Consider the following 15764-nt stretch of genomic DNA (forward strand, 5'->3'; position numbering starts at 1 on the left):
TTCCTTCTTGGCATTGTTTTTTAAAGACTGTGTTCTAATTCTGCTCTCTTAAAAATGTGTCTACAAGAAGTACAATCTGTATGCGTAACTTAACGACTGAACAGGTAAAAAAATTGGCGTGCACTTTTTTGCATAGTTTTTTTGTAGCATCGCAGTCTCAACTTTAACCTTAACAACCCTTGAGCATTTTGTGACACGCCACATTGCACAAGTTCTCAGTAGCCTTCGCGGACTGTCGTGTTCCTGGCTGTCATGCTAGCAGTTGGCATAATGCGAGTGAACCTGCATCTTTCGCCGTGGCGAGCACACAGCTCGTAAGGTAGCGCTTCTCACGAGTGCCTGTGTAGTGCCCCTCTTTCCCCCTTGCCCGCAAGTGTGTTGTGCCCAACTGCAACAATGCATGGCATGATGTCTCGCTTGTTGTTCCTCCCCGCAGGCCGCTACTTCACCAGTTATCAGAAGGATCAGCTGATGAAGGCCTTTGTGCTGAATGCCTACCCAGACACTGCGAGCCAGCGGTCCCTCGCTCTTCAGTTGGGCCTAACCACCGAGCAGGTCAAGGTTTGGTTCGCCAACAAGAGGACCCGCGACCGGAAGAGAGCCATCATCTTCCCAAACTTCCACCTCTTCTAGGCGGGACAGCAGGCGGGCAGCCCCGACCCTGTGCACGACCGCCCGCATCTATCACAGGTGCTGGGGCCGACCTGAACGCTTGGGCATCAGAACTGGGCAGCTGTACATGTGATCCGCAGAGGGAGGGCTGCATCAGTTTTGTGCCAACTGTGCTGTCCCCAGTGGAAGAAAGCAGCCTGTAGATGTTGAGGTTCTTCATTTTACATGTCATGCGTTTTCACGACACATGGCAGCCAGTCTTACTCGCTCGCATCTTAATGATTACAGGAACGAAGAAAATGTGAAGGGGGCCATTTTATAAGCAGAATGCAGAACAACGCTGATTCAACCCCCTGAAGGACAAGAAATAAGAACCCATCAGCTGTAAAAATCTTGGGAATTCTGGAGGATTAATGTTTAGGCAGGTTGTGAGTAAGAATTTTTGGACATTTAGAGAAGTGTTTACTCCAAGTGCTGCAGTCTCTCGGCGCAGTACAGACATAAAAGCAATCGAGACTGAATGCAACAGCATAATGAGCACTTGTGTCCTCTAGATGTACTAAATGCTGCTTGCTCGATGCACTCCTGATGTACTATGCCTCCACCACACTGAACCCTTGCAGTGTGACCAAGGCAGAATTAATTTGTGAAAGCTCCACCACAGCAACATAGCAACTAAGGCACTCTGCTGCTACTATGCACAAAAAGTCCGGTTCAAATTTAGGCTGCAGCAGCCATCTTTCGGTCAAAGCAAACTATAAAAAAGTGTTTGCATGCTGTTTGGTGCACCCCAAAGAATGCTGTGCAGCGTTCACTAAGGGTTAGCACAGATTGCATGCAAAACTGCACTTTGAAACTTTTCCCAAGATATTTAGACTTTATTTCACCACGTGAAGCATCACTTAAATGCAATAATTTTATGTGACTTAAACAGTCGTGCACTGTATTTCTGTAGTGTGGCTACTTTATATTAGATTCAGGAGCAATACATCATATTCGACTCAGGAGCAATAATTTCTTGAAAACTTTGCTCTGGGCAATTAGCAACAGCTCAGATGCATTGCATTTAAAGGAGAGCTAATTTGGGGCAAATGCTGGTGGAATTATGTCTATCGCAAAATTATTTTTTGTGGCCTTGCGGGCAGTTGTAAGGTGTCCTGCCTTAAAGGAACACTGAAGTGGGCTGTGAACATCGTCCAATTACCTTACAGTGAAAGCTTGTTCGTTTGACCTCCAATCATTTGAATTTATGAAAAATTCGAGCTGTGCGATTTGGTTCACCCAAGTCTCCATAAAAGTCTTATGTGTAAAGAAGCCCGTTAATTTGAAGTGTGTAGGTTCTACCATGGATGGTTCTAACTACACACCACTGCGCTGGTGGCTTAGCACATGATAAACGGCCGCACAAATGCACCCGCTGCCTACACATCGAGGGTGCGCCATCTCCAGAACAAAAAGAGGAGCTGGAGTTGGGTAAACCGATCTGAAACACCCATGGCATGCGTTTAGGAAGACGTTCTTTGTAGGCTGTGCGAGCGTGGATTGGAGTGGAGGAGAGGAGGCCTTCCGCCGCTATCGCCTTTAACTGCTGAAGGCAGTCTACAGTCAGAGAATTTTTCAAGCAGTGAAGTCTTAACATGCCCTACTGCTTCCCAATTGTAGTGTATGGTTGTGGCATTCAGCGCTTTAATTATTTCAAGCTTTCGTTAATTTAAACTGAGATGACACCCCCTTTGGGTTCGAATTGACAAGCTTTTACTGTGTTAGATTAAAGTCCAGAATGCAAGAGGGATCACGCGACGATTAAACAGGTGGGGGACACAAAGAAAGGATTTTGATTTGTTTTGACACCAGACTGACTTTGTGAAGTTGTTTTACATTCCACCATAAAATAGCTAGGAAGCATCCAGAGAACACTAAAACACATCAAGTGAATTGGTTTCTCCTCCTCACCCCCCTGCAAAAAAAAAATCCCTTTGATGCATTCCACAGGTATTGCTGTATTGCACCGGGGGCATGCACGTTCACCCCTTCAGTGTAACTGGCTGTACTTGGATGGAACCACCTTTAAGTTTTTCTTATTGAGCTTTAAGGGTGGTCATATTAATTAGTGCGACAGTGGGCCGCGCACTCACAAAATAAACAGTCTGCACCTTCTTGAATTCTGAACAAGTAACTAGACCATAGCGGAAAACTTGTGCCGTTCGGTCTTGTGAGTAGTGCATCAGCATTTCTGCCCAGCTCTTCAGTAGAGGCGTCCATTGACTGTGTGGAAAATTAGAGACTACCTTCACTCTGACATCACATTCCCGTACTGGCAACTTGGGAGTTTGCACGGAATGTTTCGTAACTCGTGTGGACAGTACGGGATGTTTTTCTTTGCTTCCGTTCTTTTGTTTTGGCGGTACAGTTGGCTGGGTCTCTGTCCGTGCTAAATGTTGCTGTGGCAGACTACAAACATGAGCAATAGCAAGGTGAGCGTGCACATTGGAAAGAAAACGTAAAGCAGCTGACGTGTGCTGTCAGATTCACACTCAATCATGAGGGATAGTTGTGCATGGCACACTGTGTTGCATGATTGCATTCAAGGAGTTTCAACAAATTCAGTCCCTCAAGTTTAAAAAAAAATGACATCACGCTGTTTTGCTGAGGCAAAGCACTGCCGCAAAAATCAAAGGGCCAAAAGATTGGCAGAGCTTTGCAATCTAAAAAAGAAAAACGGTCCATGCAGTGATGGAAGCATTCCAGAGATTCTTTAATGACAGTGTGAATGACGCCTCATCGCCTGCGTTGCGTCGGCGCGTTAAACCCTACAAGACAGTGTGAATAGAGCGGGAATACTTGAAAAAAAAAAAAAAAAAGAAACAAAGGATTGGGTCGGACGCAATGGGCAGTGAAGCGAGTTGGTAGCAGAATGCCTAGTGTGATCTTACAGTATTTGTGGTGTGAAGGCTGATGATGTATTGTCGGTTACATAAATTGCATTCTTGTATTTGAAGCCGTCCTGCCTGGGTTCAATATTGTGGCTAGTTCATCGGTGAGTGGCATTGTAGCATTGCTCGGCTGGTGGCATAGCCCACGCGTTACTGTAGCCCAGTGAGAGAGGATTCACTGCAACAAATTCAGGTCTGAAAACAGCGCACAATTATTTCTCATGCAATCTCCATGCATAACGAAGCACTTGGGTAGCTGTAAATATTAGCCAAATATGGGCTAGCCTTTGAGAAATTGTGAAGCCTTGTACATTGCAAGTGTCTGTTCCAGTTTGTGCATGTTCAACATTATGGATGAGTGAATGTGCACAAATTTGAGCAGACAGATTTGTGCGTGGATGACGAAGATGTTGACTGCTTGAGAGTGTGTGTTGGTGTGACTTGAAGTCGACCACCATTCCTGCAATGGTGGTTATGGGATTATGGGGACAGAGAAGAATGGATGCGAAAAAAAATGTGCTTTTGACAGACACGAGGAGTGTCCAGCATGTGTGCAAAACATGTCGCACGAGGCCTGTACTAGACATTTTCTAGATCGTAGCCACGCTTCCATCCCACGCCTAGATACTGAAATACTACTTAGTTCGCTTCCCCCGAAAGAACTCAGTTGTGGCCCTGTTCATGTGCTCACTCCTGGGCATATTTTATTTCATTTTGTGTTTGTTGGAGGCGATTGCCAATATCTTTTCCACATTTTTTAGTTGTAACTAGTTGTATACTAAATAGTAGAAATTGTGCTTTTTGTAGCTTGTAGCACTTTCGTTTCCTTGTTTTCGTTTTTCTTCTGGTGTTGGTTATATTTATCGGGCACTTCACACTAGTATTAGTTTTCTTTAACAATATTATCAGAAAGCACATTCCCCTTTTTATTAGCACACGATACTGATGCAGCCACTTGTGATAATGCCTCTTTGACAAAATTATGGCACTGTCATATTACTGCTGCATTTCCCAATTGCGTCTTATTACTTACTTATGAAGATAAGGTAGGATATAGTGAAGCATTTTTTTATTATTATTATTTCTCACTTCGGCGATGATATGCTTCGGGAGAGCATGTTTCTTAAAGCAGAACGTTACTCACCACATCATTTGCCTATCACATGCACATTCATACTATGCACATGTAGTGTCATTGTGAGGAGAGCAGTTGGATGCATTTATGGTGTCTGCAAGTGTGGGATGTTGTGTTCGGCACAACTCTGCAGCTTTGACTGGGACGTACTGTATCTCGCTCAGTCTGTACTGGAGTGTGATCTCGTGAGTGAGGCGTTTTCCTCAAATGTGCTCTCACTCTTTGTTGGCACTGTGCATGGGCTGCATTTTTGTGGGCATTTTCCTCGGGGTCAGGAAATGACTGGCAGGACCTGTGAACAGCACCATCATTTGAACCTGGAGGTTTGAACTTGCACACTAACAGTTGTAGAATTTTCTGTGAGAACTTCCTTTAATTGTGTGTAGGCATTTTAAAGTACCTTAGTTTGCATTATGAATGACTTGGCAGTTTTTTAAGTAGTTTTTATATCTAGATTTTTTTAAATTGCCACCTGTGATGGTTGCATCATCTTAATTGAGTAGCCGCCCTCCTGCTTAAGTGCTCCTTGCTAGTTTGTCACAATATTGTGCTGTCTGGCATTTGTGTAGGCATGCTGCTGTGTTATGCACACTGAGCTGTCGAAGCCTGGTGCCGTTTAGTAACCCACCCGCTCTAAGCAAAAACTGTACCTCACACATGGTAAAAGTAATCCAGTCTACCAGTTTATGCTTAGCACATCTAAAGGATCCTAGGTGGTCAAAAATTGAATCCACAGTCTTTCACCGCAGTGCAACCCATAATCAAGGTGCTGAAATTTGAATTTTAAATTAACTTCATTAAACACATTGGTCTCTCTTCATACTTCTGTCAAGACATTGGGAAACTGTAAGCACACAGTATTGTTTTTTGGTTTTTCTGCTGTTCAGTTTTATTGTTCGCTATTTTTCAAATGGCTTTCAGGAGCAAAGCCAAGAGAGCAAGTATTAGTTTATTTCCATTTGTTTGAAACATTTCAGAAACCACATAGGGGCATTGTAAGGCAAGCAAAATCTTTGAATATGAGGTGGCCATTTCACACATATTTGAGACATTGCAGAGCTGGCTTGAAGAGTGTTTAATTTACATGGATTGTGTGTACCTCTTGGCAACACTTAAACTACTGTAACTTTCACTTATTTTTAGCTTTAGAGTGAATGTAAGAGAAGATTTCTAGAAGTCTGCCTGGGCTTGAGGTTCGAACTATTACCACCTTATCTCAATAGGTGGTTTTTAGATGAATGCTGGGCAAACTTATGTGCTTGCACTCTTTTGGGGCACTTTAAATACACAATCATGTTTACGAAAAGATATTTTGTCTATTTTGTACGGAAAGTTTCGGGTGGCCGCGTTGCAGAATGTCCTGGATACCGCGAGTGGCCGTGGTGCACTGTTTTGCATACACGCTTTGTAATCTTAGAGGTGTGCTATTCTATGGGCAGCTCAAGCAAATTTTCTAACCAGCCTGCTGATAGTGCTGGTTTGGGATTGGCTTGGTGATGATCAGCTACACTAATACTAAGGCTAGGTGGTACGATGATCTTCTTGTGGCATGAACATCAAAATGTACCCCAAAAATTGAAGCTTACATTGGGCTGCCTTGTTTTATTTGAAATGGTAAGACTTGCAGTAACCTCATTGCTTTGTTGATAGTGCCATGCAGACAAAATACAAGTTTGTTTTATTCGAAACATTGTGTTTTATAGTGCCCTCAGCCCTTGTCCGGCAGCAAACGATGCTTCATTCACCGAAAAATTAAACATTTTTAAACAAATTTTAATTCTCCTGCCAAATCGTGTTTTGATGACGTCAACAATGATGTATCCAGAGCAAGGCCTTGAAACTAAAGATAGCCTGCTGACCAGTGCTGGCTGTTCGGTTATCTTGTTTATCACCCGCTTTCATAGACGGCGCTGCCATACTGCTGAAGTTCCAGTGTTCGCACTTTGTTTCTGGCCGGACTTCTATACCTGCCGGATTTTTACTAGGATTCATACTAATATTTTCCTAAAACGTAAGCTATGACTCAACAGACATGGTCATGTAAGTGACCATGCCACTTATGTCAGTTGGTCAACGTTGTGTCAGAAAACTCCAAAGCGTCCGACGGCTGTGTTAGGCAGTGTCAGCCAGCAAAGTGCCGCACTAACTGTTCGCACTAACTGTTCGTAACGTTAATTGTTAACCCCACAATTTTGACTGCTATAAAAAGAGTGTGCCCTAAATTTAAGCACAAATAGCTCGTTCAGAAAGCTTATAAGCCCTGCCTAATTTGCATTTGCCGACCTAAGCCAATCGCACAGCTGGGCATATGGCATCATAGGTTCTGTTGTGGGAAATGAGCTAGTGGGTCGCATGGCCATTCACTTTCTTCTTAATTGCATAGCTTGTTTGAGTGACGTTTAAGTTAAAAGTGGTGTCAGTATGATTCTAAAGAGGCGATCTTTCGAATGAACCAAACTTGTGTTTTGTCTGCATGGCCTCTTTAAACTTTCATGGAACGAAAAATATTTAGAAGCCATGGTGCAGTCCACAATCATTTGTGAAGCACGGACTTTTGCACTCCACACGATCTTCACACTAGGCAGGTTACGGACAACTGCAGTATGGTTGCAAAGTTTGAGCACGGGCAACTACATTTAAAGAATTTGTTGCCAACGTCTCGTGCTAACGCCACTCCCACTGCTGTAGACTAATCTGGGGGATCACTACTCATGGCCTGAACTAGTAAGACATGACCTGATCTCTGTAAGTAGTAAGACCTGATCTCTGAGGCTGGTCCAGGATTCCGCCCTTGCCCTAGATCCAAAAGATACTTTTGTTCTTCCTTTGATGTTCTCGACATAAAGAAGAGACCAGTGCTAATTCACCAAATGGTTTCACCACTCGTTGAAATGACCCCTACATTTTCTTCTAAACTATTTGTAAAGGCTGTTCATTTGGTGCTGTGGAGGGATTTGTCAGGCTGAGCACTATTTTGCTGTGTTTGCAGTTGCATTGAAACTTGCTGCGCTAGGACACAACAGATGCATAGTAGCGGAGACTCATCAGTGTCATGCTGCTGTTAGGAGCCTAGTGGTACTCACGCTGTTGGTGCTGCCCTGGTATGGAAAATAAACCTTTCTTGCTCTTGAAAAATGAAGGCTGCTGTAGTCCCTGTTGTAAAATATCGTGCTTTATTCATTGGCTCAGCACATCGGTAGCGTCCACCCTGGTTATCCAGGGCCAAGAATTTCACTGCCATTTGCTGGGGTGTCTCAGTGGCTAAGGCGTTGTGCTGCTGAGCGCGAGGATGCAGGCTTGATCCTGGCATCGGTGGCAGCCATTTTTTGCATGGAGATGAAAACAAAAACGCCAGAGTGTCTGGAATTTGGCACCCGTTCAAGATGCCCAGGTGGTCAAAATTAATCTGGAACCCTCCACTAGGGTGCGCCTCGTAGCCCAGGTGTACCTTTAATATGTAAAACCCAGAAATAAAAAAAAAAATTACTGCTGAACCTTGTTCATTATGGGGGCTGCTGTTCCTTCCAATTGGGCTTACTGTGGCTGACTCTGGGTGATGTCAAGGCACGTAACATATGCTTGGCTGTCCGTATCTATTTGCGTTATGAAGTCACCCAACCTCAACCTTTTTCCACTTGATGTACCTCCAGTGGTGACGTGGGGGGTTAGAGCCAAAAGCACATTTATACACGTTTTACGCATAGTGTTGGTGCACCTGATCAAACAAAGTGCCACTGTCTTGCCTACGCCCGTTCAAAGTAGTTTGCAAAGCAGCCCAGCCATGCAAGTCTTCTGGCTTGTGGGGCCATCTTTCAGCAATACTGCAACCCACTCAGAGTTCAAAACTATCTTGGAAGACAAATCTATTATAAATAAGTATGATATGTATTCATTCCTTTTAAGGAGATTGTTTCATAGCAATAAAATCATAGGTATGAGGGCAAAAATCTTCATTCTCCGAGAGCCTGGTTGTCACAAGAAGTGGTTTGTGAAGACAAACTGCTATCAGGTGCATCGAAATGTTTCATAGCAATGAGAACTTCGCTACTGAGAATCCAACTGCAAGTTTGTTGTGCTATATTAAAAAAAGAGCTGTGCTTTTAACAGATCATTGACACACATTTACATCTATTATAGCCCACTGAACTTGGCCGCTCATATATTGCGATTCACGGCCTAAGTTTGCAACATTCAGGCATCTGATCCTCCTGTTATCTTTCTGCAATTGCTACACTCATCACGGGCTAGCCTTATTCACGTTTCATAAGAGTAGGCATGTGTTCGCGCCTTCATAAATGCATTTGGAATGCAGTATAGCATGCCTCACCCTTGCCGGCTATTAAGCACACTGTAATTAATACCCAGGCTTCATAACACAATGCCTGAAACAGAAGCGGCAATAGTTATAGTTTAGCTATGCATTATAATGTAAGCTGATGCTTTTTTGAGATTTGAGATCAAACATACATTGTTAATCCGCAACATTCATGCTTCTAGTTACAGGTACATCTGTGCAACTTCCAAAGACTGTTGACTATTCGTTTGTGCCATCTTCCTGTACTTGTTGCTTTACTAAGGCCCTGAGAGCGGTTAAGACATGGCAGTCTAGCTTTGGTTGCCACCCTAGCGTACTTTAGCTGTGGTGAGATTCTCTTGTTGACAAGTGCGCTTGCACATAACACGTGCAAACTTGTAACGACGCTAGAGTCAATTGTCTTATTACATTCTTTGTTTACAGTATGGCTTCTAGTACAATGCACTATTATAGTAAGCTTTGATGAGTGACGAAACAGTAACCGAAATCAATTGCTGTGCTGCTTGGCACCTGCCGTGTGTATCTGCCGCAGTGTGTATCTATGTGCGTGCAAGTTTGTCTTCTGAGCACATTATTTGATGAGTGACCAATGAATCAGACAACCAGTTACAGCGCCAAATAATTTCTGTTGCTGCTTTTTGCACCCGAGATACTTTTGCCTGTTATTTTCACGTTCGGTCCCTGCTCCAAGGCAGTGAATAGCCGTCTTAAATCATAGGTGTGCGTGGACGATTGCCAGTTGGCACTGTTGTCTGCGTAACAAAAGGAAAAAGTAGTATGAAGGGAGGAACTATGAAAAAAGTACTGATCCTGCTACTCGTAATGAAACTGTGAAAACAATACAGCTTTGCATTGTTCGGAAGAGTCGCCAGTCCATACCTCTCCACCACATTGTTTGATGGGAAATGATGGTGTCATTACAGAAGAATTGCATTTAGAGGAGCAGAATGTATGACATACCGATAGGGAAAGTCAGCATTTGAAAACTGAAGTTTTCAAGTGTGTGCCAACTTGCTCAAGCTTCCACTTCAGCAATCAGTATGCTGTCTCCATGCCAGAAAGGGCAGCCATGGCTTTTGTTGTTCCTTCAGACGATGAAGCCCTGGCTCGAGAGATTATTGGGCTAGAATTGAACAACTTGCACTCCACTGAAAGCTCAACGTTAAAAAAAGAAAAGGAAAATCATGGAGCCAGAAATGCTGTATATTATGGTGTCATCCAGCTGTCGCACTGTTACTAGAGCCACTCAGAAATGGTAACCCAGCTGTTGGTCTTTGAGGCTGCTATCAATGTGAATTTGCTTCCAGTCGCTGTCATGAAATTTTTTGCATTTTAGCAGTCACCTGCCTTATTGCTATGAACGAAGTGCCATTAATGATTTCAACCAGGCCAAATTGAAAGCCCACAATGCTGGTGAATTTGCAGTTGCAATTGACAACTTAACTGCATTGTGCCACATCAATGACATCATGGGGCAAGTGCGGAGGAAAGTCTCTGGGACATAACCCTTTCTTATCCTTTTTTTTTTTTTCCTCCAATGCAGTCTGTGGATAACTTGACATGCTTGCTGTTCCAACGCGGCAATCTTCCGAATAAACTTGTATGCTGTCATAAAGGCCCCTTTATGACAAAGCTTGTATTGATCAATTCAACCAGGCATAAAAAAAAAGACCAGTTTCTTCTGCAAAATTGTTGCAGCAAGTGCCGCACGTAGAATAAACAAAAAATACCCAAGCCTTTTTTGCATAGCTGCTGGGTGTACTACAAGGCATGTGCACGATATTTCTGGGTATGGCTCTTGTTAATGACGTTTTTAGTGCCCCTCTACGCTTTTTGGAAGGGCCATAAATGTGTCACTGCTGTCATAGAGGACGATTTTTTTTTTTTTAGCAGAAGTAGGGGGGGGGGGGGGGGGGGTGATGTCAGCTTTTCTGTATCGTCTTGTGTAACCAAATGGTTGCAATGGCCGATTTTTTTTTTTTTTTGCATTGACTATATTTTGTAATCACCTAACGGAAAGCACAAAACGTGTTACCTGTGTTTATTAATGGAAATTACTAGGAACTGCAAAAAGGCTAAAACACAATTCAGGGGCTCATGTTTTATGTAAATTTCCCGCTGCCCTGGGTGTTGGCCAGTCTTCACCCGGTGACCTTGCTTCTGGCTGGTGTTCCAAGAAGTCACTTTCACGAGCTGCGTAGCAGTAGCAAGGTGCTCTTGACGGCTTGCAATACAGGTTGAGGCGGTTTCCCTTCCCAGTGCCAGATGTGGCACGCACGTGCGTGACCAGGTGCACCTCTCTGCAGGTGCCCCAGTCGCCGAAGCGAGCCCGTGGGCCCTTCCCCGGCCACACTACCGAAGCGTGTTGGAGGCTCATTACAAGCAGCGGGGTCGCTACGTGAGCCGGGAGACGTGCCTCCAGTTGGCCTCCAGGCTCCACCTCACTTTCAGACAAGTCCAGTATTGGTTCCAGAACCGGAGGGCCAGGGACAAGCGAAAAAAGGCCCTGCGCTCCAATGCCTTCATGTAGCGCACGCCCGTGCTGTTCTTTCACCTCCGTGCACCAAAGCGTATATGGTCAGGTTCATACGTTGGTGCCCCTCCTGCCTTCTCTTTTTCTTACTGGGAAGGAGGAGCAAGCTCCTCTACTTTTTGTACGACTTTCAGAAAGCAAACGTCTTTATGTGTACGCTTTGAATGCTGGTTCTTTTATAAACCTTTTCTTGCCACTCAAACAGCTCTCTGCAAATTAACCTTTTAGTAACCAATCGCGATGAAAAAGGCAAGCTTCTGAATTCCACAGGAAATTCTATGACTAAAGTCAAATGCCAACGTGAGGGTGAGGTCTTAACTATGTTCATTTGTCGCTTGAGTCTTTTCCACTCTTGTTGAGGCGTTAATGTCCATACATTCCTACGGCCCATGTCTAAACAAGACGAAACAGCGTGACAAGTTGACAAAGACATAGAGAAACACTCAAGACAAGTGCTGTGTTGCAGTAATTGTCCTCTGTGTTTTTGTAACTTTTCGTTAACTTTTCACTCTGTTATGTCCTGTTTAGCTGAGTACCAACTTGAGCAGCAAACATATTCTTTTGCCCAAGCCAGCATCTCATCAAGCTTTTCTTTATGGCTATGTTTGATGGTCCTGTATTGCTCAATCAAACGGGCTGCTGTGATAAGAACGTTGACACTCGCACACTGCAGAGTTAAGAGGTGTCTCTCAGTTGTGTCTCTCAAGTGTTCATACAGCTTAAACTCGGCTCTCACAACACACGATTCTACAAATTTTCCAATTTAAGAAACATTCTGCATCAACAGCTTTGCTTTCCAATTCGGCAATATTTTATGCTGTAATTTTCAGCTTATGCTCATTCTTTTGGATGCATTTCAGATTTCAGATACATAAAAAATGGTCTGTCCCTAGTTCATAGCTATGAAATTACTTTTGGCTACCATTTTTCGCAGCAAACACACCCCAAACAGTTCCACGTCATTTATAAAAACTTGAACAGTACACTCTCGTTGCCCTGAAGCTCCTAGCTTACATTTTTTTCCATAGAAAGCACATTCAGTTCCTTTTGCAATGATGTCAGCAGTATTACTTTCTGGCCTGTCGTTCATACAAATTTGATATGCACCACACAGGCAACATAATAACCACTTTATCTGACATGTGTACAAAACATGTAAACTCAAGGCACTAAGTCTCTTTTAGTGACAAGTGTAATACATTTAGCTTACATCATTATGAGGGCATCTGAACGATCACCTTATAAGTTCTGTGAAGCTTACCGTAGAGCCATTTTTTTTTTTTCTATTGTGATACTACTGTCCCCCACCACAGAAAGGTTCAAAATCATTGAGACAGCTATGCCTAACTTACAGTAACTAATTGGATAGTCCTAACATTTTTCATCTGCTGATCATACTTTTATTTTCAGTAGTTTAAATTCCCCACATCTACATGGCTATTATTGTGGCTAACACAGAGGAAGTGATATGAAATGGAAGTGTAATGTATTTCACACTATTATAAGACCACAATTCGCACGTTGTGCAAGTTAAACTGAATGTTTCACTTCATCTCAGTCACCTGCTCCCAAATAAATGTTTTGCTCTCTTTTGCTTCAACCTCCCATTACTCATCGCAACATTGGTATTTTGGCTGCTTCAAGTTATGTGCTTGCATTGCCTCTGAAGTGTATCACAAAACTATCCATCATCATCTCCACACCCTCTTTGTGATAACATTATGTCAATTGGTTTTTGTTTTGGTCATTTTGTGCATCAATGCCAGCACCCCCCTTCCTTTTTTTTGCTCTAAGATTTTTTTTGGTACTGACGGGAGGGGTGCCACTTACACGCAGGCATTCGGGCCGTAGACCACCCTGCGACGTGGTGCTTATGTCACGCTTCCTGCATGCAATTTTTTTTTTTCTTTTTCAATTGTGTTTCTCTTGAAGCCTGTAGAATTTGCACTCATTGGCTGTATATTTTTAGTGGTGGCATTCCTTGTTTATTGAGCTTGTTGTAGTTGAACAACTTTCTTTCCGTGTTTGCTCAGTAGTTGAAAAAAAGCTCTTGTATTTTTTCAACTACTCCTTACGGTCTACAGGAATCATACTTAAAGGTTCCAGGTTTCGACATAATTTTTTTATGCAATTCTTTGTTGCGGACATCTTAGTATCCTTGGCTGGTCTTGTATCTACCTATTCCTGCCTTGCGTTGTGTACTGCAATTTCGGGACTACTCACTGTTTTATGAGGGCTCCTGTAAGTCATTCAAAATAAATGCTTTTCCACAAACCAGGTTTCATGGAAAATATGTAATTTTTTTTCTTCAGAAATACATTCCACAAAAAAGAAACAGCAAAAAAAAAAAAAGGTTGGTCTTAAGTGCAGAATGAACCTTTAGATGTTATGGAAACAGTTGAAGAAAACAAGCGACATCAATTTTCTTTTGTTTCCTTTACTTAAACTGTTGCTGCTTGTATGTGACGAGCAAATATTTATGTAGACAGTTAACTTAACTTTCTTGCAGTGCACTAGGAAATTAATGCATTGCAATCAAGGGAAAAAAACCTAGGGTAGCTGGGTTTTCCTTAACTGCACTGATATTCAACGCAAGTTAGTAAGTTTTTTATGCCAGGCAAGGCCAACTGCCATTTAGCAATTTAAAATATCAAATTGAAAAATAAAAGTAAAACCTGTTCTCCTCCACACCACTCTCGCCAAGCCATCTGCAGGAAGCGGGCTTCAAACAGGCAAATTCTACAAACGCACTATCCTTTCACGTGTTTCCCCTGGCCTCTTCCAATGCAATTGCCTGGCTTGCATTATTTTCCTCGCAGCATAACATACTAGTTTACTGTGGAAGCTGGAGTCCAGGCACGAAAAAATCATGCAAAGAAGGGGAAGGGAAGGAGCGAAGCAAATCGTTTTGGGGTGCTGCAGGCATTCACACGTGCAGGGGGGTGCTATGCAAATATTTTTCCTGAGCAAACAGCCTCGCCTTTCGTGCTCAAACTTTACATAAGGGTCAAATTTTGTGGTTTATTTTATTTAATGCCAAGAACAGCAATGGAACTTACCCACATATTTACAAACCAAATAGGTGGCAATCTCCAGCGGGATGACCATGATGATGATGATGATGATTAGAGGCTCTCCCTTCGTACCGGAAGGTTGTTTGTCAACGATCTGCTTCCTCCCTATCTGCTCACTCTCCCCAGCGGTTCTGAATTTTCATCCCTTCCCACGTTTTTCTGCGTGCGAAAGCCCTTGAAAAGGCGTACCCTCCAGGCTCCCCAACGCTATACACAGATGCAGCAGCCTATCCTACCAGAGTGGCTGCTGTAGCCACAGTGGTTGACTCGAAACAAGTCCAGCTCGTTTCCGCCTCCTGACTTACGACATCCCCCACGGCGGGAGAAGAGATCGCCATCGCGTTGGCTATGACCCCAGTCCCCACCTTCAAACAACTATTATCAGTGACTCCAAATCAGCCATCCTAAATTTCCTTTACGCAAGAGTTTCCCCAGCAACTTTAGTCCTTTTGAAGGTCCAGAACATTCGATCCCGCTCTTTCACTCGCGTCTGGGCTCCCGCCCATACCGCGCTACCTGGAAACTCAGCGGCCCACGAAGCTGCTCGAACTTTGGTCTTCCGAGGGCTCGATGGCACCGCAAATGATGGTGAGGTATTCACTCTATGGGACAGGCTGCACACATACGGGGACATCCTCGCCCATTACCGCTCGGAGCGTGCCATGTTTCCTCCTCACCCATCTCTATCCCGATCCTTGGCGGTCATCTATCGGCAGCTCCAGACCCGCTCCTTCCCCACCCCTGCCATCATGTCTGCGATCTTTCCCGACACCTACGTAGACGCATGTCCATATTGTTCGGTCCCTCACGCATCGTTATCCCATATCATACGGGCCTGTGATAGCATCCCACTATTGAGGCACCGATCCCATCCCATTCTCCTTACCATCACCAGCGAGGTGCGCTGGGAGGCCGCCCTGCGTGACCCAAACCCCCAAATTCAAGAAGACCTGGCCCGCTTGGCCGAAGGCACCGGACCCCTGCCCAAAAGGGGCCCTGCTGCCCGACGGACAACGGAGAAGACATCACCGGCCTAATCGCCCCAGCTGTGGCCAAATAAAGTTGTTCTGTCCGTCTGTCTGTCTGCCCCTGCATATTTTTATAGCCCCCCCCCCCCCCCCCCCCCCCCCTTGCTGTTCTAAATTCTCATCCGTTTGATTAC

General features: G+C 44.0%; 1 protein-coding gene across 1 annotated transcript in view; it reads left to right on the plus strand.

Annotated features, from left to right (window-relative positions):
* Positions 1-13884, plus strand: part of LOC144158592 (uncharacterized) — a 31869-nt gene extending 17985 nt beyond the window's left edge. The window contains exons 3-4 of the mRNA XM_077689598.1: positions 437-690; positions 11302-13884. Of these exons, the coding sequence (XP_077545724.1) occupies positions 437-690; positions 11302-11525 (478 nt within the window). The 3' untranslated portion in view covers positions 11526-13884. The remainder of the gene's footprint in view (positions 1-436; positions 691-11301) is intronic.
* The last annotated feature ends 1880 nt before the right edge of the window (positions 13885-15764 follow it).

The sequence above is a fragment of the Haemaphysalis longicornis genome, unplaced genomic scaffold (assembly GCF_048455015.1).
Source record: "Haemaphysalis longicornis isolate Haplotype H1 unplaced genomic scaffold, Haemaphysalis longicornis Haplotype H1 scaffold_1, whole genome shotgun sequence".
NCBI lineage: Eukaryota > Metazoa > Arthropoda > Arachnida > Ixodida > Ixodidae > Haemaphysalis > Haemaphysalis longicornis.